We start from the raw sequence: 23,414 nt of genomic DNA, 5'->3' as shown, positions 1-23,414 counted from the left end.
TCTTGCTGGTCTCACCACTGCAGCATTTTAAAGCACTCACTCTGTTCTGGATGGCAAGTCAGTTGGGATAAGGTCCTAAGTCCTAGCAAAACACACATGGGCACAATAATGTGGTTTGACAGTTTCGTGGGATTCACAGCCCTAGTCACAAGTCTGTGTCTCTAATCACTTGCCGTCTACAGTGATTAGGGTACCAGCTTTTGCTCCGACAGATGGACAGCTCACTGTTCACATGGAAGCCAACTATACTAGTGCTATGCTAGAAAAACAGGGTCCTGGTATTAAACCATGTTCTGGACGTTGTAAATTTACTTACTGGTCTAAGTTCTCCACAACAAATCAGAAGAAACTGGATCCCCTCTGTTTAGGAATAGTATCTACTTTTTCTTTGAGAACCGTTTGTAACTTTTATTTATTTTCATTTTATGTGTTTTTAAGAGCTCTCCTGTAGCAGTCAAAAAGCAACATGCATGAATAAGTTTTCTCTTTCCACCATGTGGACTCCTGGTGTCAAACACATATACACTGGCTTTGTGTAAAGTGCCTTAATCTACCGACCCAATTCTCCGGTCCTGTAAACATTTAAATGAAAATTTGTATGCGGTTTTTTTTGGGGGGGTGGGGGGAGTGTAATGATTTGGTGAGAAAACAAATTTACAGCTCATCTTACAAATGTATGTTCTTGTACTTCACCTCACAGGGCTAATATCCAGACGTAGATGTTAAATTATAAATAAATACTACTATTAATCTTAATGGCTCTGAGTTGGGCAAAGAGGGGAATGTCTTGAAATTAACAGCATAATATCCTGGGGGGGAAAAAAACACTGCCTTAAAAATCAGAAGACTTGGGGGTAAAAAGAGAGCAAGGGTACTATTAGATGACCAGGAAGGCTGGAGAAAGCAGATAGGATCCATGGGTTTGTGAAAGAGAACACAAAGAAAAAAATAAAAATTGTTTTTCTAATGTTGTCTGACGTGGAATTTTTAAGGGGGTTTTGTTTTTGTTTTGTTTTGTTGCATGTGGTAGATAAGTGCATACAAATGTAACTCATAGAGAACCTGCAAAATCCAAAGTGAAGCTCCACAGATTCAAAACGGCTGTTCTATTTTCATAAAAGTTCAGGGAGCTGAGAAGACTTTGGGTCAGGGAAGGTGTTTGAATGACTACGTCAATCTAGTTGCCTAGTATTTTTTACTTGCAATTTCTTTGCAGAAATGTAATTTTTTATTGAAAAATGATCAGAAGACTTGGGAAATTATATGTTAAGAGAGATTTCCAGCCAAAAATCGGTACCGAGACCGCGCTCAGCAAGTTTTATTCGATGCGCTCGACGCTCTTTCGCCGGCGCGATAGCCCCGCTGCAGTAGGAGTCTGCGCTCTGGGCTCGACTGAGGCTCCCTGGTCGCTCGCGCTTTTCTCTCCTTCTCCAAGATGGCGGCGGTCGGCGGCGCTGAGGCGGGATCCGAGCGAGCCGAGTGAAGGTAGCGGCGAGCGGAGCCCCCACCAGATCGGGCCGGACCCCCACCCCGGGGCGGCCACGGCCCCGCCCGGCCTCCACCCACCCCTCCGGCCCCGCGACACCGTCCCGGAGGCGCCTCAGGCACGCTACGGCCTAGCTCGGGGGCCAAGCCGGGGACTGGAGTAGCGGTCGCAGCCGCCCCGGCGTAGGGGCTGGAGCGGGCCGCAGGAGGAAGGCGGCGGGAGCTGTTCAAACGGGGAAGGCGGGAAAGCTGCGGGGCCGGGAGGGGGCGTGCGGCCGCCCAGGGACCCGCGGCCCGCGCCGCCCCTCCCCCTGCGCCGCCGTCTGGGCGCTCCGGGGCGCCCGAGGCCGTCGGGACGCGGGAACCCGGGTCGGGCGGAGCGCGGCTGGGGACCCGGGGCGCGGGCTGTCCGGGGCTGTCAGGGGGAGAGGTCCCGGGCGGGCCGGAGGGCTGGGCGCGCGGCGAGCCGGCGAGGATGCGGGCAGCTCCCTGCGCTGCGCACAGCTTTGTTGAACTAGCTGTTGCGGCAGACCTGCCGGGGGTATCCCAGCGTGGACCCCGGGAACCGTGGTCTGGGGGGCTGTCGGATAAACAATCTCGTACTGTGTGTGTTCTTTGCGTGCGACCCAGTTTGAACATGCCTTCTTAGTTGGAGTCTCCTCCATACAGGCCCATTTCTCCCTCCAGAACCACTACTTGTAGATTCACTTTATTTTATATCATAAAGAAGAGATGTCTATCACCCACCCTGTCCCTATTTCTAAGCTGCTGGCCGATCCTATTCCCTCGTAGCAAAATGAATTTTAAAACTGCATCCGAAGTAAAGCCTGTTGATCGCACATGGCTTGTCGAAATTTGGATCGCTGGTCTCGTGGAACTGTGTTGTCAGCCAATCTGTGCAGTGGTCGTAGTTCTGCTTAATTACATTGCAATGAGAAGATTCGGTGCGCATTCCTGGCTGTGGAGATCTCTGCGGGTTCCAAAGCTGGCAGGGACTGGGAGTGCTGCATAGGTAGGTCCTTGGAAAAGGGTGTGGCAAGAACTCGGAGAGATTCGAGATGGAAGGAAACCCACTGAAATAAGAAGAAATCACCTGCGCTATACTAGAAGTAGCAACAAAATTTCAGAAACTGCAAAACAGCTGGATGTGTTTCTTCCTTTTGCCTGCACGGACTGGCAGTCTTGAGTTCCTGAAAACAACCTTGGAGGAAACTCCCTCCTGGAGGAGACCGTCCTTACCCAGTTTACTGGGTGGATTTTCTTTATTAATTTTCAATTCTGTGTTTTCTGGGATGATGATAATCGTTAGTGATTGCTGGAACTGAGATTACCTCCAGAAAATCATTTTCTGAAACTTTTCTTTTAAATAGTTAACTTTGAGTTTCCAAAATAACAAAATATGCCCTCTGAAGACTTTAAGTTTTTTCATAATTACTTGGTTATCTGAAAAACTTGTGCCTGAAGGTTGACTTGCAGTTTTACTTCCAAGTGGAGCAGCAGCCTGCTTCTTTTTCATATCCTGAAGAAAAGCCTCAGAAAAGCCAATTCACAATTTTCAAATTTCCTAAGCATTCACTTTTTATAATGGCATCAGTATTAAATAACGAACTTTTATTTCTACTTTGTTGTCATTTCTCTGCACACTAGGACAAACACTGGATTGAAAATTTTCCTGCCTCGTGAAGTTGACAACATCGAATTTTGTAAACTCCAAAATTATGGAATTCAAGAGAATGGGTTTTAGCACCTGTTTTATGTTTGCCAACATTTAATGTAGCTGTTTGCTGATGTGAAAAGTCAAACCTAAACTTTTTCATCTTTGCTAGCTCTCCCAATTTGCTTTCTACACCTGAACCTTCAGTTTATCTTGGCTCATATTTGAGACTTGGAAGGAATATTGGGTTCATCTAATCTTGTATAAATGTTGCCTGAACTCTGCTTCCTTTCATACTGCTTGAGACATTTTCCCTCTGGTACTGTCTTTCCTCATGAGTCAGCCACCTCTGAACACTGAGCCACGATTCAGCGCCCATCAGTTTACACAACCTGTGAAACAGTCCATGGTATTTCTCAAGTTCTAGACTACCTCACATATTGGTGAATTTGACTTGTGTTCGGGGCTCACTTATTTTTCCTATAAGCATTTGGTATTGTAACCTGTAAAACGTTCTTCGGTATTTTTGAAAAAGTTCCAGTAGTAGCAGGCCTAATCCTAATACATAAAGCTAGCACATCTGTGTTGACCTGCCTTTGGGAGCGTTTCCTAGTTTTATGTTCCTTTTCACGCCTTTTTAAAATCTAGTTTTTCACAGCAGTCAAAAAATAACTTTCATGTATAGTAAAAAGTTCAGCCCTTATCCCCAGAAGCCATTCCTTAATACTATTTCATATTAGTTTTAATGTTCTCAAGGAGAAAGCCTGCTTATGAGTCTCGGGCCTGCCTTTTTACATTTGAAAGTATGTTGGTAATGACCAAGGACTGATGGCTGAATTATAAGACTAAATAAGGCCAGGCGGTGGTGGCGCACACCTTTAAACCCAGCAATCGGGAGGCAGAGCCAGGCGGATCACTGTGAGTTTGAGGCCAGCCTGGACTACCAAGTGAGTTCCAGGAAAGGTGCAAAGCTACACAAAGAAATCCTGTCTCGAAAAACCAGAAAAAAAAAAAAAAAAAAAAAAAAGACTAAATAAGAGTGTAGTTGGAATTTGTGGGCGGAGAGCATTGTTTCTCAGGAATTTTTTCTCAGGAATTTTATGCCAAAATTTATCCGGCATGAAAAGCCTGAAACTGCATTTAAAGCTATTCTATTTGGTATCAGCCTGTGAAAGCCCAAGTGACCTGTATGACTTCCTAGTAAACTCATCGTTTTGTGCTAGTTCGAAGACTGCCTTTGTTTTGTTTGAGACAGGGTGTCTCTAAATAGTCCTGGCTGCCCTGGAACTCACTCTGCAGAACAGGCTGGCTTCAAATGCACAGATCCACTTGCCTCCCTTCTGAGTGCTGGAATTAAAGGCCACTTGGTGCCACTTGGTGAAAATTGCCGTTTTAAAATGAATGAATATCATTCCCAGTGACCCACCTTCACTCCCTTTTACATCAGCACCAATGAGTGGGAAGTGAAGAACAGTTTCTAATTAAAAAAAACTCTAGTAATTAAGTGCTGAAACAGGAAAAACTGATTACATGATATATATATATATATCCTCACATTCTTATATGAGGCCCTGACCCTGTATTCTCACCCTCTATTTCATGAAAAGGCCCTTTCAGCAAGCAGTGTGCCAGCTCTCTTTAAATAATCTAGTTCATGTGGTTTATTTACTTCACTCTGGCTTCCCTTACCTGGAGCAATTCATTCTTCACTTCACATTTTGTATTTCTTAGACTTAGAAAACCTTGGCAGTGCTTTTCCTCTTTGTGCTTTCTACTTTGGCCTACTTGTGCATTGTATTTATGTGGCTTTTTTAAAAAAAAAAATTCTTTTCTTGTTTGGTTTTTGAGATAGGGTGGTCTCACTTTGGAGCTCTGGTTGGCCTGGAACTCATGTAGACCAGACTGGCCTTGAACTTACAGAGAACCACCTGATTTTGCCTCCCGAGTGCTGGATTTAAAGGCATTCACCACCATGCCTCACTAAATAAAAATTCTGAACTGTTAAATTTTGAAACCTTCCTCTGTTAATCCAGTAAATGTTTTCTTCCCCAAAAAATATATGCTTTTTGTTTTCTTCATACCTATCTGAGAGGATTGATAATGTATAACCCTAAATAATGAGTTATCCTAAGTCCATCTATAATAATGAATGTAAAAAAAATTAAATTACCAATTAGATTAATTTCTAAGCATTTGACTAACTGAATGAAAACATTTTCAAAATAGTTATTTTAAATATTCTGCAAAAAAGTGAGTCCTGGGCCAACCAGAGCTACATAGTGAGACCCTGTCTCAAACAAAGAAAAAAGAAAAATTCTGCAAGGATTTCCTGTCCTTCAGATAATTTAAGGATTTCACTTTATAGTGCAAGATGTAACTCTGTCACCTCCAAAGTCAATATGGACATCTGAAGTTGAATGCCCCAGCATGCTTTATAGCAGTGGTTCTCAACCTTCCTAATGCTTCGGCCCTTTAATACAGTTCCTCATGTTTTGATGAAATAATTTTATAACAATAAAATTATTTTCATTGCTACTTCATAACTAATTTTGCTACTGTTATGAATCGTAATGTAAATATATGTGTTTTCCGATGGTCTTATGTGACCCCTGTGAAAGAGTTGTTTGACCCCACAAAAAGGTTGCAACCCATGGGTTAAGAACCACTGCTTTACCAGGCATGGTTGCACATGCCTTTCATCCCAGCACTCAGGAGACAGAGGCAGGTGGATCTCTTAAGGTTGAGGCCAACCTGGTCTACAAAGCAAGTTCCAGGACAGCCAGGACTGTTTCACAGAGAAACCCTGTCTCCAAAAGCCAAAAACAACAAAACAAAACAAAAACAAAGAACCACTTTGTTAAATGCTACAACACTTATAACTATGTAAGGTGATGCATGCTTTTAATCCCAGTGCTCAAGAGGCAGAGGCCAGTGAATCTCTGTAAATTCCAAACCAGTCTGGTTTACATAGTGATTTCTAGGGCTAGCCAGGGTTACATAAGGACACCCTGTCTCAAAAAACAAAACCCAGTACTTAGAACTTTTAAATTATTGAAAATCACAGTGGATAAATGGCAATTCTCTATACTTCTTTCTAGCCTTTAAAAAAAAAGCTTGTTAGTGTTGGAAGTTTCCATATAGCCAACAAATTTGAGAAGTATGTCCATTTTCATACTTCAGTGAATTTGAACAAGTTCATAAAGCCCAGCCGAATGCAAAGCTTTAAAATTATTAGTATCTGAATGCATTCTGTTTAAATTATGGCACAGCAAACTCTATGCCTCACCAGTCTCATCAGTAGGATTTTGTGGTCTTCCGGTATTTGGTGTACTCTGTCCTCTGCATCTGGCTTTATCTGTGCATCCTGTGACTGTGATTGAACCCATGCCTCTGACTTAATGTCAGTTTCTACCCTGTCTTGGTGTCATTAGTCCTGTTGGCATTCCAGAAATTCTCATTAATTTTGGAAGTTTTTTTTTATTCTAAGAAGTATTTTATCTATTTCTTCAAATGTCAACTTTAATACGTGAATTAAATCCATTTAAGCTTAGCATACTCCCTGCAAGTTCAACTCCAATATATTTACAGAGTGAGGAGGTGACAAGATACTCCTGTGTTCCTTCCAGTCAGCCCTTGGATTACTTGGAATTTCCACCTGGAAGGTTGCTTCTCCACAGTGATTTCACATTACAGGAAGGTTTTCCTTCTTTGTTTCTCAGACCTGGTCCTGTAGACGGGAAGGAGCCTGGACACAGTGATACAACACATTCTTAAAGGCCCTGCAGGACCACCATGGCTTATGATGACTCCATGAAGAAAGAAGGTATGACCCCTTACTCAGAAGCATTCCAAAGGGCATAACCTCTTCATTCCCTGCAGTCCATGGATGTAGAGACCAAGACTGGGCACCACAGCCTAGACCAAGTGATGCTCCAGAATACTGTATGAGACACAGCCTCCATCATTCCCAGACTGGGCCCATGGAAATGAAAACCAGGACAGGGGTTCCTACACCAGAGTCTGAAATAAGAGCCTTTTAGTTTATTGGGGTGATCCCCACAGCACTCTTAGTCCTTTGCCAGCTCCAGTGTGCATGAGTCTGGGACTAGGAATCTCACATTGGACTCCCACAGAGCAGCACAGCACATGAATCCTTACCCTTTTCAGCCTTCCCTCGCAAGTCTGTGTCTACCTGCCAAATCACTACTAAGAAACCATATCTGAGGACGCACATTGGGCATTTGCATAGCATGGAAGCATTGTGTTTTCAGGTTTGAGTCTTGTGTTTGAAGCCAGGTCATCAGAAGTCGTCTTGGCCCTCTGGGTTTAGCCCTGCCTTTCAGTGGACACAATGTGATGTAACTTTAACTTGGAAATGGGACTGTTGCATTTAGTTGTTGCTTATGTACTTTAGTCACTTCCATTCCTAAATGAACCTGTGCTTCCCAGATTGCTTTGATGGTGATCACAGCTTTGAGGACATAGGACTTGCAGCCGGCCGAAGCCAACGAGAAAAGAAGCGGTCTTACAAAGACTTCTTAAGGGAAGAGGAAGAAGTTGCTGCGCAGGTCAGGAGTTCCTCCAAGAAGAAGTCAAAGGTCAGTTCCAGATGTCTTTCAAAGCCAGGATCCCAGGAGAGCAGCTCCAAGCCATTACCTCGCCATCTTATTGCTGGCCAATTCTTCTCCCTCTTTAACCACAGGACAGTGAATTGTTCTTCTTGGGGACGGACACACACAAGAAGAAGAGGAAGCACTCCCCCGATGATTACTACTATGGAGGTGAGAATGGGAATGGGCTGCAGGGGGGATATGCACATCTCTGGTTCTTGGAGTCGGGGTAGGGGAAGGGATCCCAGATATTGCTGACTCAGTGGCCTATTTAACAGGACAGTGGTTCTTGTTCTGAGTGCCGATAAACCAGTGTGAAGGAGGAGAGAGGTGGAGGGCTGGTATTTTGGAGGATTCAGCATAGAAGAACAGTCTTCATTTGTGATACACAAGGTACCAGGTTCCTTCTCCCCTGAATCATCCACTTACCTATGCCATTGTTACTTAGCATCCCTTTGCCAAATGCAGTCCTTGGGCCCTCTGCATATCCGTGGAGCATTTCTCAGCCAGCATATATCCACTCACAAAACCCGTTTTCTTAGCTCTGCTCTACATGTAGCTGATGAGACTAACCTCTCACTAGAATAAGTTGTCCTCAGCACAAGAACCAATGACACTCCATCTGCAATCTAATCCCACAGCTCTATTCCAAGTATGCTCTCTCTGTCTCTTTTGAAGACTCAAGGAAGAGAATCAGCTTTAGTGGCAAGAATGGTCTCGAGAGCCAAAGGCTGAATCTACCAAGCCAAGAAGTACAAGGGGGTTCTGAATGTTAGGAACCAAAGTGTCTCCCTTCAAAATCGCTCCTGTTAGCCTTTTCCTTATGCCAGTTGGGTGTTTTTTGTTGAGAGAGGACACTTGCTAGAAGTTACTTCCGGTCCTGTTGACAGTACTTCTCTTGATTATTTCTAGACATTTCGTCTTTGGAATCATCACAGAAGAAAAAGAAGAAATCCAGCCCGCAATCTGCCGACACAGCAATGGACCTGTTAAAAGCTATCACTTCCCCACTGGCAGCAGGTGCCAAGTCCTCCAGGAAAGCAGGGGAGAAGTCCTCCAGTTCTTCAAGCCATTTGGAGAGCAGAAAGGACCACCACAAGAAGAAAGGCAACGGAAGCAGCGGAGAGCTCTCCTTGGAGGACAGCAGTGCCCACAAACCCAAAAAAATGAAGCCACTCTATGTGAACACGGAGACACTGACTCTTCGTGAGCCTGATGGCTTAAAGATGAAACTTATTCTTTCACCAAAGGAGAAGGGAAGCAGCTCAGTGGACGAGGAGGCTTTTCAGTACCCTGCCCAACAAGCTTCTCTGAAAAAGTCCTCCAAGAAATTGGCTCGGGATGAGCAAGGTGCTTTACTCCTAGGACACGAGCTACAGAGCCTCCTGAAAACGGCCAGGAAGAAGCACAAGTCATCCTCAGACTCACATTCATCTCCTGGCCCAGAAGGTTGTGGGTCTGATGCCTCCCAACTTCCAGAACCCCACAGTGCTAACCTCGATATTACAGGGCTTGACCCCATTCTAGTAGAATCAGAGTCGTCCTCTGGTGGAGAACTGGAAGCCGGTGAGCTGGTGATAGATGATTCTTACCGGGAAATCAAGAAGAAGAAGAAGTCAAAGAAGAGCAAGAAGAAGAAGGATAAGGACAGACACAAGGAGAAGCGGCACTCTCGGACCAAGAGAAGCTCAGGGCTGGCCACAAGCACTGCCCGAGAGCATGGTACTGCTCGGGAGCATTTGGTAACACCCAGCCCTGCCCCCAGTATTCCCACCCTGCCACTTCCTGCTCTCCATACAGATGGACATGGAGAGAAAAAAAAGAAAAAAGAAGAGAAGGACAGAGAGAGAGAGAGGGGAGAAAAGGTAAGGAGAAAGGGTCTTCATTAAACAGATTCTTCCTGAATAGGAAGCAGCCTTGAGCCAAGCCACCATTGAGCTCATGGGATGGCTGGGTGCAAAGAGTAAAATGTTACCAGTAGCCAAATGTGTCGGGGGCAAAAGTGGCATCAGTGTGATTATTCCTGGCTTCTTGTTCTCTGTTTTTAACTATTTTGGGGAGGCTGCCACCCACATCCCAAGTAAATCACATACGGAGGCTTATTCCTATTTATAAATGCCTGGCCTTAGCTTGGCTTGTTTCTTGCCAGCTTTCCTTAACTTTAAATTAGCCCCATCTATCTTTTGCCTCTGGTCTTTTACCATTCTCTTACTTCTGTAAATATTACTCTTACTCCATGGCTTGCTGTGTAATTAGGTGGCAGAACCCTTGGAGTCCTCCTCCTTCTCTGGCTACTTTTCTTCCTCCTAGATTTTCCTTCTATTTATTCTCTATGCCTGCCAGCCCTGCCTACCTTTTCTCCTGTCTTGCTATTGGCCATTCAACTCTTTATTAGACCATCAGTTGTTTAGGCAGGCATAGTAACATAGCTTCACATAGTTAAACAAATGCAACATAAACAGAAGAGGACACCTTAAAATAATATTCTCCAACACTGGCTTGTCTTAATAAAGCTATTCCAGCCTGTTGATCAAACATCATCATTCTTAAAAGTCCTAGAAGCAGCTGGGCGGTGGTGGCGCATGCCTTTAATCCCAGCACTCAGGAAGCAGAGCCAGGCAGATCTCTGTGAGTTCGAGGCCAGCCTGGTCTACAGAGCAAGATCCAGGACAGGCACCAAAACTACACAGAGAAACCGTGTCTCAAAAAAACAAAAAAAAATCCTAGAAGCAGCTATACCCCATTTCTTTTTCTTAGCACCCACTGTCTGGTAGGGCAGTTGAGAAATGTGAAAAGGTTTAGGTCATCTTGGAGAAGATAGTCTAACCTAGTAGTGGGTGACTGATAAAGTTAATAAAAGGAGCTCACAACTTTGTAGTATCTGGTGTGGGTTAGTGGAAAGAACATTTCTTCATGTTTGTTTTTTATGTCCATCCAATGTGTCCTCTCCCTGTTTGAGTGCTTACTGTGTTGGGGTGCAAAGATCTATACTATTTCATGTATATGTGTGTGTGCCTGAGTGTGTATATGTGCATGCAGGAGCCCTCAGAAGTCAGAAAAGGGCCTCAGTCCTCTGGAACTAAAATGATCCATGGATGTGAAGTGCCATGTGGGTACAGGGAACTGAACCTGTGTTCTCTTTTAAGAGCAGCCTGTGTTCTTATTGGCTGAGTATTACTCTAGCTTGTTCTTGATAGGAGTGAGATATCAGTCACCTCACCACCTCGGAAGATTTCCAACAGATGTATTTTGGGAACTAGTAAAGACAGTCTAACCCTGTTATCAAATTCATACCTATTTTTATTAGGAACTTATAAACTCAGGTAGGTGTGGTGGCCCATTCAGGTAACTCCAACACTCAGGAGGTTGAGGCAGATGTGCAGAAGACCAGCTTTGGCCATGGGGGTGGGGGTTGGGGTGGGGGGGTCCCAAAGATGATATGTAGAGGGAAAGGATGAGGGGAGGAGATGGTCTGAGGGTGAATTGAGATGGCTGCCAGCACTTTTATTGAAAAAGGAATACACCTTTTAAACTCTAGTTGCACACAAAATTAAATGGGAGAAAGGAGGCATGTGAGCTGGGGTGGTTTGAGATCGGGGTTGAGGAATCTGGCACTGACCTTGACAATAGGCACCAGTCGTATGTTAATGGAGGGCCACAAGTTCCTCCTGCCAGATACAAGAATTTGTTTCCCTTTTTAGAAAGCAGGAACCTTCTTCAAGCCCCTGAGGAAATGGGGACTTGTTTTAAATTCCTGACCTTGGAAAGGGACTTTCTTGGGGGATCAGACATTTCATTATAGAATATTGTAGTTGTTTTTTTTAATGGCTTAGTTTATCCAAATAACTAAAGCTTAAAAGTGAGCCAAGACGAAGCTAGATAAACACTACTGTGAACCTGAGTAGACCTTAGGAATTTACAAATCTTAATTATCAAGTATACCTTATTTATCAAGCATATGTTACTCATCTAAATTTTCTGTCAGTTTGGTGTTAACTTGTGTGGGTTTAGGCAGAATTACCATACTATATGGTTCTACAGTGGTGGGGATTTTTTCCAAAGATTTATTTTGTTTAGAGAGTATACCATTGTATACATTTTTATCCTTCACCAAAGCCTACACAAAATTTCCCAAAGGGAAAGGCATAAGAGAACTCCCATAACACATAGTGAGAATCATTAAAAATGAAAGTAAAATGGTGCTAGAGAATTATGATCCAAAAAGTTGAAATGATGCAACTTTGTCAAGCAGCAATGGTCATCATTCGGTCCATGCCTCAGGAAGAAGAAAAGTTCAAAGCCAATGTGGGCAAGACCAATGTGGGGGGAAAAAAATTAAAAGCTCAGGAATAAAATATGGAAGTCTTATTATGAAAATATTTCATGAATGAATTACTAGAGCCCTAAAGGGTAAGGTTATCAATTTTTCTCTCAATAATAGAAAGTACAAATGATTATGTCATCTAGAAACAGCTATTCTGTTCTCTTTGTTTATATTTCTACAAAGTGAAATATATAAAATCTGAAAGAAAAGCTACTAAGAAAAGGATAACCAACTATATTTAGAACTTGGGTATCATGTGATGGCATAAAACTGTAACCCTAAAATCTGGGAGACTGAGACAGGGGAATTACAATTTCATGCCCAGACTGGGCTATACAATAAGACTTTTGTTTTTTGTTTTTTTAAGAGGAAGAAGAAAAAAGAAAAGCAAAGAAAACCAGCTGGGCATGGTGGCGCACATCTTTAATCCCAGCATTTGGGAGGCAGAAGCAGGTAGATCTCTGAGTTCCAGGCCAGCCTGGTCTATAGACCCAGTTCTAGGACAGCAAGGGCTACATAGAAAACCCTGTCTCAAACAAACAAGAGAGAGACAGAGAGAGAGAGAGAGAGAGAGAGAGAGAGAGAGAGAGAGAGAGAGAGAGAGAGAGAGAGAGAGAGAAGAAGCAAAAGGCAGATGTGGTAGCAGGCATTTGAGAAGTCAGGAGAATCAAGTTCAAGGCCAGCATATATTGCATAGCAAGACTCTGTCTCAAATTTTAAAATAAAATAAACTGAAAATAATTTGGGGATGGAAGGGCAAGTTGCAAGTTGTTTTGTTTTGTTTTGTTTTTTGAGACAGGGTTTCTCTGTGTAGCTTTGCGCCTTTCCTGGGACTCACAGAGATCCGCCTGCCTCTCCCTCCCGAGTGCTGGGATTAAAGGCATGCACCACCACCGCCCGGCAAGTTATTTTTGTTATAAAACGGCACATGGCAGCCTTGGCGGGTTTGAACCAATGTGTCCAAAGGTGCATGAGGGAGATGGCACGGGCTGGGGGGGGGGGGGGGGAGGGGAGAATTGCAGACAAGTTTTATTATGAAAGGGGGAGGGGAGAGAGAGGGAAAAAGAAAGCGGAGGTGGTGCCGCCTCCTGGAAGGAGAGAAAGAAAGAGGAAGGAAGAAGAGATATAAGGGGGAGGGGTTTTCTCTTAAAGGGGACACTGGTTGGGTCCCCATGGGATGGGCCGGAATGTTAGCATTTCCTAACAATTTTCTCCACCATATACTGTGCTTTTTTTTTTTTTTAAAGATTTATTTATTTATTATGTATACAGCATGTATGACTGCAGGCCAGAAGAGGGCACCAGATCTCATTACAGATGGTTGTGAGCCACCATGTGGTTGCTGGGAATTGAACTCAGGACCTCTGGAAGAGCAGTCAGTGCTGTTAACCTCTGAGCCATCTCTCCAGCCCATACTGTGCTTTTAAAAGTATGTGTGTAAAAGCCATACCTTGAATCCAAGAATCATTGTGAGCATAGATCTGGATATGGCAGGTTTTTGTTTGTTCATTTGCAAATTGTTTCATGAAATCAAGGTTAATGTTTGTGTGATTCTATTATCATCAGTTCTGCTGGCCTTACACTTGAGATGACTCTTCTACCCACTTTAGAAGTGTTGGGATTATAGGTGTGTACCACTGTGGCCAGATTCAGCTTGTATGTCATTAACTTGAGTTGAACATTCATTTTCAAGGTTTTTTCATTCTTTCTTTCTTTTGCTCTAATAATTTATTGAGTGCACTGCAAGGTAGGTCACGCTCTACTGACCTTTTTTTTTTTTTTTCTTTTTCAGATTTTCAGATAAAACTTACATAGGGCAAAATGGTCATTGGGAAAGTAAACCATTTGATGATTTTTCACAAATGCACATACCTGTTTGACTACACCTTTAAGCTAGACATTACCCTCGTTCCTAAGAGTTCCCTCACCCAGTGCCAAACTCCTTTCCTTGGGGTTGGCATTTACATTTCCCTGTTGTCTTTGCTAAGTCTGACATCCTCCTTGGTGACTGTCTTTTGTCAGTATGTCAGGTGAGTGGGTCTGTAGATAGAATAGTACTCAAAAAGGTAGACTAGGGTCAGAACGTGAGGTCTCTTAAACGGTTTCTGAGGCACACATTGGTGTGTTCTCGGTGGCAGTTTGACAGTGAAATGACCAGACTGTACAAGGACAGGTAAATTAGGACCAAGAAGCTAGCAGCAGGTAGAGATTGCAGGGGCAGAGGACACTGATAGAACCCTGGGAGAGAGAAGGGAAGACATTCAGGAGACCAAAGGGAAGGTGATAAGATCTTACAATGGGAAGCTGCAAAGAGCTGAAGTATAAAGGGGGAAATAGTCTTATTTTTGAATCGAATCATTTATTCAACAGATATTTATAGTGTATATATAATGTTTTTTAAACCTGACCTAAACATAAAATTCCTTGTGAAGTATAAAATGTATCTTTTCCTGAACTTTGTATAAAAAATAACTGTCGCCAGGGGAAATGGCTGGAAGAGTAAAGAAAGGCACTTGCCTCCAAGCCTAATAACCTGAGTTTGATCTCTGGGGCCCACATGGTAGGAGAGAACTGACTCCTGCAAGTTTTCCTGTGACCTCTCCACTGTGATACTCTCATGCACACACACATACATACTTGCTCAATAAATACATGTTTAAAAAGGAAAAAGAAAATCTAAAACAGGGAGGAGGCTGGAGAAATGGCTCAGCTGTTTAGCATACTTGAATCTCTTGAAGAGAACATGAGTTTGGTTCCCAGCATCCATATCTAGGTGGCTCACAACTGCACCAAGGGATCTGACATCTTCTTCTGGTGACTTTGTGTACCCGCACGTGCACACACGCACATACTCATAAAAAAGATGGGGGAAATATTCGTCTGGAAATAGGAAGAGCGCTTTGGGTATGCTCCCTTAGTCTGAAACAGGTGGACACTGGATGGCCACCTGGTAAGAGTGCTGAACTTGACCCACTTCCCCGTAGATTCTGTGATGGACTATAGCAAGAGCAGCGATGAGAAGAATAGCTGGACTGACAGTGCTATGCCCAGATCGTGGGGACCCCCAAAAGACCACCACGGGGACCGAATCCCGCATGTAAAAGCAAAGAGCCTTTATTTCAAGCTCTGGAGCTTGGTCCCTCTGTCTGTCTGACACAGCGGTGAGAGCAGAGCCCTGAGCTCAGGTGGGGTGGGGTTTTTATCAAAGCAGAGGTTGGGGTGAGGGGATTTCCAGGGTCCAGGACCCTGATTGGCTGACAATTGTCTAGGGGTATCTGTAAAACAAAAAATAGGTGTGTGCTAGACTCCAGGACACCTGGCCACCTTATCTAATGGTTAGAATGTTTGGGATATAAGGTACTTCCTCATCCCTGGGTGGTATCAGCTTAAGGCTTTTCCTGGATTGGGATGTTGCCTGCCAGTAAGCCTGTCACAGAAGCTGTGTCTAGGCCCCTAAGCTGCTGTGTGGTCAAGCTGTTTTGTGACCCCTTCACATTAGTTATCATTGGGATTTTGAGAAACAAGCATCAGGATGTTTCATAGGTAAGTGGGTTGAGGAGCCAAGACCACCGAGTCTAAATCCTGATGCTTTCCCTTAGAAGAGGGATGGGACCAGAGATGGCCCAGCTGGTACAGGTGCTTATGGAGGAACCTGACAACCTGAGTCTGACCCAAGGGCAGGAGTTTCTACACAGTGGAAGAAGAGAACTGACACACACAGGTTGTCTTCTGACTTATACATGCACAGCAGGACATGTACTATCCCCCAAATAAGTAAATAAATAAATGTAACTTAAAGTTTTTATGTAACAACAGAAGCTCTATAATGTTAGACAAGTTCTGTAACTTGCGAAGGGTAACAAGAGTACTTAACCTAGTGAGATTAAAATAAAATGATGCATGCAACTTACTTGGGGCCTGCCTCAAGCAATGCTGCATGTTCTGGATGTTTTAAAAGGAAGTTGCTTCCCAGACAGCTCTTGGGTGTCTTAGGAGCTACTATCTCAGGGTCATTTCCAGACTCAGCAGCTCTTGCATTCCTTTCAGTCATGCTGGTACCTGTAAAAAGATGGGTTTTCTGGGATTAGTGTGATAAAAATCAAAACAAGTACCACATGTAAACCCTCAAGGAAAGGGCTCAGGACATAGCTCAGTGGTACAGCCATTTTCATTCCCAATAACTTTAGGTTCAGCCCCTAGCACTGTGAAAACCGCTTGAACAGTGAGAACCAGGAACTTTTGGGAACTTTGTCTTTGCTATAGCTTGCCTTACTAGCTTTCAATAAATGCTAGTTGTTAAAATCATCATCTAGTCGAGGAGCAATGGAATATATAACCCAGAATTTGGGAAAGTAGTTGAAACCAGAATAAAAGCCGGATGGTTGTGTGCAATAAGTAAATGTATGAATGGGGAAGCGGAGATGCCATGAGCCTGGTTAGTACTTGTTGGTAAGTTTTTTGGCATCCTGATAGGCCTCTCTGCCAATGCAGCAATCCAAATCAGACTGAATTAGAAAAAGCCCAGGTTTAATGGGTAAAGCATTCCTGGTGATTCTCCAGCCCCCCAGAGAGGAGATAAGGATGAGAGACCATAAACAGACCATGTGTCTGTTGTTTTCTGGGATGCAGCTTATATGTACCTCTCTGGGGGAGGAGCTGTGTTTGGCGGGCTTTGAAGGGGATGGTTTGGGGAAAGAGATGGGGAGGGAAGTTGAGGTAGCTATTCTACCAGAACACTTGTATACAAGAAGGAAGAGGGGGAGCTGTGGCTTACTTTGAGTCCTTTTTATGAAATAGTAGAGAAATTATATAATAATATCTTGATTTCCAACGAAAGCTTAATCACATTGGGATAGAAGTTTTCTTTTAAAAGGCTTTTATTATAGTCATTTATTTATTTGGGGAGGGGGGGTGCAGCATGCTCAGACATTGACTTTTGGGGGGGTCGGTTTCAAGACAGGATTTCTCTGTATAACAGCCCTGGCTGTCCTGGAACTCACTCTGTAGACCAGGCTGGCCTCGAACTCACAGAGATCCACCTGCCTCTGCCTCCTGAGTACTGGGATTAATGATGTGCACCACCACCAACTAGCTTCGGACATTGCTTACTGATAAACTAAATTTTAAGATACAGTTAGACCTAGGACAATGCTGTGTAAGTTGTCCCTCTGACTAACCAAGGCTAAATAACAAGAATCAATGGTAAGAATCAGTATCTGTTCAGTTCCTGCATGTGTCAGGCTTTCTTGGCATTTTATCTATCAGCCATCAATCACGATTGATAAGTATCATTACCTCATTTGCCAAAAGTAGGAAGCTGTAAAATGGTGTGGATCCCAGATTTCAACACAGACCCCTTAAGTCTGTGCCTATAATCTTTCCACTATACATAGAACTTTTATACATGGCTACTGAGCACCGTATTAGTTAACCTTAAAGCCATGTAGGAATTATAGGTGGAAAAGAGGAGCAAGCACTTTAGATAGAGAAGGAAAAATATAAGTGAAGATGCTAAGACATGAGTGTCTTGGTATTGAGTGGATCCCAAAGTCTGTATACATGAAGTGAAGCCAACAGAAGTTTTGGTTTGGGTTTTGGCTTTTGAGACATGATCTCTCTGTGAAATCTTGGCTGTCCTGGAACTAACTATGTAGACCAGGCTGGCCTCAAACTCACAGAGATCCACCAGTCCCTGCTTCCTGAGTGCTGGGGTTAAAGGTGTGCACCACCATGCCCCGCCTGAAACTAGAAGTTTAAAGTGTACTTGCAAGAATTGGTGCAGTGTGAGGCCTGCCTTCTATGAAAGGGGAAGGAGAGCTGAGTGGGTATTAGTAAATCACAGTCCCTTGAGTTCTTAATGTGTTGTAGGCACAGTGCATGGAGTACTTAATGTGTTGTATGCATTGAAGGTTGTAATGCTAATTTTATCTGTGCTAGGCCCTTGAACTTCCACTAGGAAGTTTGGATATTATCCCCCCCCCCCGCCACCCACCCATCTCACAACATAAAGGACATGAAATAACCTGCCACAGAATGCCCCCCTGTTAATTGCAGTGCAGGAATTTAGATTCAGGTTTTTTAGAATTTGGGTCTTTGTTCTTTCCAATGACTTTCCTGAAAGTCATTGGACTTTGTGAGAGCAGTGGAGGATAGTGTCCATTGAAAAATCATTGCCACTCAATCAAAGGCTTAGTGTGAAGACCTAACTAACCTTCTTGTAGTCTTTCTTTCCTTTCAGTCAGATTTGGGGTCTCAGACAAGTGTCAGATTCCAATGTGTCCCCAAAGCCAGATCCCATGTTCACAGACTGGCTTGCTGGCCACTAGTCTAGTAATCCTGGCTCTCAATCTCTGCCTTTCAATATAAAGTTACCTCAATTCAGCAAAGCTTACATGGGTCTAGTTGTTTTAAGTGTCTCCTTCCTAGCCAGTGTCAACAGCTTTCATATTAGAGGTGTTGTTCACATTAGTCATGTTAGAGAAACAAAAAGATCGTCTTTCCTTCTTAACAGAGGAAAGCCAACTCTGCATTGTGCATGCTTTTTCTGTGTGTATGTGTGCACACGTGCATGTGAGTGTATGCTAGAAGTTGAACCCATGCATCTCACTGGACTTACACATACTCTACCACTGAGGTATCTTCAAACCCCCAATTTAAGATTCATAACCTATGTTGTGTCTTAAACTCCATGATATTTCATTGTTGAAACTGCCTCTTAAATTACCATCATGAAGAGGGATTTTCATCAGTTTCTGTGTTCTGTGTTCCAAAAAAGTTCAACAGGATTATTTAACAAGATCATCAAGATGTTGGGTTTTGAAACATCCTACTATGATTTACCTCATCAAATACCAAAACCACTTCTGCCTGCAACATTGTATCCAAGGACAGTGAGTTTGCTTGTTACATGTACTTTGTTTCTGGTAATTTAGTATCTGAGTTTTGACATTGTTACCATTTTATGGACCCAATCTCTGTATCCAGCTCTGATTTGCTGGCCATCTCTTAAGCCTGCTTTGTTAGCAGCCCCTGGGAGGATTGACTGGCTTTGCATTTGGATCTCATACAACCAATTTGTGTGAGATATCATCCACCTTTCTGGCATTTCTAACTGCCTATGCTGTAGAAAATGTTCAATCCTTCATTTTGAAATCTGAACTTTAGAACCACAGACTGGATGTGCATCTTACACAATGGCTAGGTTCCAAGTCAGGATGTCAAGTTCATCATGTAGTAGGTAGAGCTTCCTATTAAAAGCCCTTGGGAAGGCTTCACTTTGAAGACAAGCAGATCCTCTGCCTACAGAGTATCTCCTAGTGTAACCTAGTTTTTCTCATTGGTGCCATATGATGTCATTGGCATAGGCTCAGGAGCCATTGTAGTTTATGTGTGTGGGTATTTTCCTGCTATGTATGTCTGTGCACCATTTGCATCCCTACTGCCCACAGAAGCCAGAAGAGGGCATCAGATACCCTGAACTGAAGTCACAGATGGATATGTTAGGGACCTAATCAGGGCCCTCTGACAGAACAGCCAGTGTTTTTAATGCCAGTTATCGCTCAAGCCCCCCCCCCTATTTTTTTTCTAAAAGAGTTATGTTACATAGCCTTTTTTTTTTTTTTTAAATGGGACATCAAAATCCCACTTTGATAGTGAGTTTTACCACACTGAAAGAGACATATAGCAACTACCAAAATATAGATTCTCGGGGTAGAATGGATGACAGGTGGAGTCACCAGATTCTTCTCCCCAACCCCATATATCACGTGTACAAGTGCCCTGATACAGCATGTGTGTGTGTGTGTGTGTGTGTGTGTGTGTGTGTGTGTGTGTGTAAGATGAAATTGGAAAGGAAGGGTTTTAGTTAAGACACATTTAGGATTGAGGCTAGAGAAATGCTCAGCAGTTAAGAGCACACACTGTTCGTTCTGCAGAGTACTTGAATTGAGCTCCCAAAACTGCCTGTAACTCCAGTTCCAGGGGAGCTGACACCTCTGTCCTCCAGGGGTACTGCACATACCCCATATATGCATGTGCATGCGTGCACTCACACACACCGACACACATGCACATGCACATAATTTAAAATAAATATTTTCCTAATTTAGGGCTATAAAGCTGCTACTGAGTAAATGAAGCTGCCGGAGCTCCCATGTAGCATCTTGGCCTGGGTCACTAGAAGAATGCTGGAAATGGGACCTTTACTCCTTCCTTGTTATTTAGAATGTGTGTTGGTGTATATCCTACTAAAGTGTATGGAGGTCAGGACTCCTGCATGGGTTGGTTCCCTTCTATCACAGTGTGGTCCCCAGGAATTGAACTAGGTCATCAGGCTTGATAGCAAGTACCTTTAACTACTAAGCCATCTTGCTGGCCCAGACCTCTATTACTCATTTTTATTTATTTATTTTTGTATGTTTGTTTTTCTTTTTATTGAAAATAATTGATTTCCACATAATGTATCCTGATTATGTGTTCCCTTCCATCTACTTCTCCCAGCCTTTCTCCACCTCCCCTCCCATCTGGATCCACTCCCTTTCTGTCTCTCATTAGAAAACAAACAGGCTTCTAAGAGATAATAAGATATAATAAGGTTAAAAAAATGCTGGGCGGTGGCAGTGGTGGCGCATGCCTTTAATCCCAGCACTTGGGAGGCAGAGGCAGGAGGATCTCTGTGAATTCGAGGCCAGCCTGGGTTACAGAGTGAGTTCCAGGAAAGGCGCCAAAGCTACACAGAGAAACTGTGTCTCAAAAAACAAAAAATTAAAAATTAAAAAAAATAAGGTTAAGAAAAACTACCACATTGCAGTTGGACAAAACAGAAGGAAAACAGCCTAAGAGAAGGAACAAGAACCAGAGACCCACTCGTTTGCACACTCAGAAATCACATAATAACACAGAGGACCTGGTACAGACCTGTGCAGGCCCTGTACCTGCTACTTCTGCCTCTGTGAGTTCATATAAGCTTTGATCATGTTGATTTAAAGGGCCTTGTTTTCATGGTGTCTTCCATCCCCTCTTGCTCTTAAACTTTTTCTGCCTCCTTTTCCTTGGGCTTCCCTGAGCCCTAAGAGGAGGGATTTGATAGGGAGATCCCACTTAGGGCTATGTGTTCCAAGATCTCTCATTCTTTGCATAGTGTCTGGCTGTGAGTTTCTGTATTTGTTCCCATCTGCTCCAAAAGGAAGCTTCTCTGATGATGACTGAACAATCTATGAATATAGCAGAATGTCATTAGGAGTCATTTTGTCACTATGGCTTTTTTGAGACCAGTAGTATTTTGTTTTACCCTAGACCCCTGGGCTATCTAGTTTCAGATTCTTGGTCTCCCAAGCAGTGTGAGGTATGGATTCCATCTCATGGAGTGGGCCTTAAGTTAAATCAGATATTGGTTGATTGCTCCCACAGCTTTATGCCACTATTGCCCTAGTATATCTTGCAGGACACCATTGTAAATCAAAAGGTTTGTGACTGGGTTGGTGTCCACATTTCTCTTCTTGTAGCATGCAGAGTACCTTCCTATACCAAAGAAGGCTCTATGTATACACCACCTCAACTTCTCCATGTTCAATGAGTTGTGTAGGTATTGTCTTCAGCAATGGGGCCTTGCTGTGAGATTGTGCAGAGCAACCTATAGTCTTCTTGGCAATAGCCTGGGTTGTTTGGGGACTCCCATGGAACCCCTTTGGCCAAGAACTCAATTAGATGTAATCCAGTCCCAATACTGGAAGCTTCATTTGGTAACAAGAGATGGTCAATTGGGACTTTGTTTCCCCTGTTATTTGACAATTTCATTTAGATCACTATAATATATGTATACATTTTGGGAAGCTTCCTGTGCGCGCGCGCGCGCGCATACACACACACACACACACACACACACACACACACACACACACATATATATAAACATAATATATATACATATATTAGGTTTCTATACCACCACCCAAATTGCCCTTAATTTTAGATGTCTCTCCCCATATTCCTTCCCTCATCCATTCTTCCTTTATCCTCCCCATTTGAACCTCCCATTCCAGCCCCCCCCATTCATCTATCCACAATTATTTATTCTATTTCCCTTTCCTAATGACCTAATCTGTACCTCAGATCTCATACTCTGTCCCTAACCTCTGTGCTTCTATGGGTTGTAGCTTGGTTATCATTGACTTATTTTGTTAACTTGAATATTCTCTTTCTGCCTTCTAGTTAATTGGATAATGGTTTGTCAATTTTATTTTATCTTTTTCAAAAAAACAGCTTTTTGTTTGTTTCTATTTTCTTGATTTCAGCCCTGAGTTTGATTATTTCTTACTACCTACTCCTTTTGGGCATGCTTTCTCCTTTTTGTTCTCGAGCTTTTAGGTATGTTGTTAAGTTGCTAGTATGAGGTCTCTCCAATTTTTTTTTTTTTTTAATGTAGGTACGGTGCTATGATCTTGCCTCTTAGAACCACTTTCATTGTGTCCCATAAATATAGGTATGTTATGTATTCATGTTCATTCAATTCTAGACAGTCTTTCATTTGTTTCTTTCTTTTTTTCTATTTTTGAGACAGGGTTTCTCTGTGTAACTGCTCTGGCTGTACACCAGGTTGGCCTTGAACTCACAGAGATCTACCTGGCTCTGCCTCCCAAGTGCTGGGATTAAAGGCATGTGTCACCACCGCCTGGCTTTTTTCATTTTGTTCCTAATTTCTGTCTTGACCCGTTTTTCATTCAACAGTTGTTCAGTTTCCATGAGTTTGTAACCTTTCGGTTGTTTCTATTGTTGATGTGTAGCTTTAATCCATGAAGGTCAGATAAGATGCAAGGTATTATTTCAATTTTCTTGCATCTATTGAGTCTTGTTTTGTGTTCAAGTATATGATCAGTTTTGAAAAAGTTTTCATGAGGTGCTAAGAAGTTATAGTCTTTTGTGTTTTCGTGAAATGTTCTATAAATATGTTAGGTCCATGCGATTTATAACATTAGTTAGCTCCAGCATTTCTTTGTTCAGTTTTTGACCAGATGATATCTCTGTTGGTGAGAGTCAAATATTAAAGTGTTCCACCATCAATGTGTAAAGGTCAATATGTGGTTTAAACTGCAATTGTGTTTCTTTTATGATCTTGAGTGCCTTTCTTATTTAGGGTTTCTATTGCTGTAAAGAGACAGCTTGACCACGGCAACTCTTATAAAACATTTAATTGAGGTGGCTTACAGTTTTAGACATTTAGTCCATTATTGTCATGGCAGAGAGCATGGCAGCATGCAGGCAGGCATGGTGCTAGAACAAGAAGAGCTGCTGCATCTTGATATGCAGGCAGCAAGGAAGTAGACTGTCTCTCTGGGAGTAGCTT

General features: G+C 43.0%; 1 protein-coding gene across 3 annotated transcripts in view; it reads left to right on the top strand.

Moving 5' to 3' along the window:
* The first annotated feature begins 1,397 nt into the window (after positions 1-1,397).
* Positions 1,398-23,414, top strand: part of Hmgxb4 (HMG-box containing 4) — a 41,551-nt gene continuing 19,534 nt past the window's right edge. Inside the window, exons 1-5 of one of the 3 annotated variants that reach the window (XM_028854876.2) lie at positions 1,398-1,485; positions 7,589-7,737; positions 7,842-7,920; positions 8,028-8,142; positions 8,662-9,614. In XM_028854876.2, coding sequence (XP_028710709.1) covers positions 8,730-9,614 — 885 coding nt within the window. In that variant the 5' untranslated portion in view covers positions 1,398-1,485; positions 7,589-7,737; positions 7,842-7,920; positions 8,028-8,142; positions 8,662-8,729. Of the gene's footprint in view, positions 1,486-6,858; positions 6,963-7,588; positions 7,738-7,841; positions 7,921-8,027; positions 8,143-8,661; positions 9,615-23,414 lie in introns of all 3 variants that reach the window. The other 2 variants (XM_028854874.2, XM_028854878.2) reach the window with 2 other exon arrangements.

This window comes from Peromyscus leucopus, chromosome 5, assembly GCF_004664715.2.
Source record: "Peromyscus leucopus breed LL Stock chromosome 5, UCI_PerLeu_2.1, whole genome shotgun sequence".
Classification (NCBI taxonomy): Eukaryota; Metazoa; Chordata; class Mammalia; order Rodentia; family Cricetidae; genus Peromyscus; species Peromyscus leucopus.
This window is presented reverse-complemented; position numbering and strand designations above follow the sequence as displayed.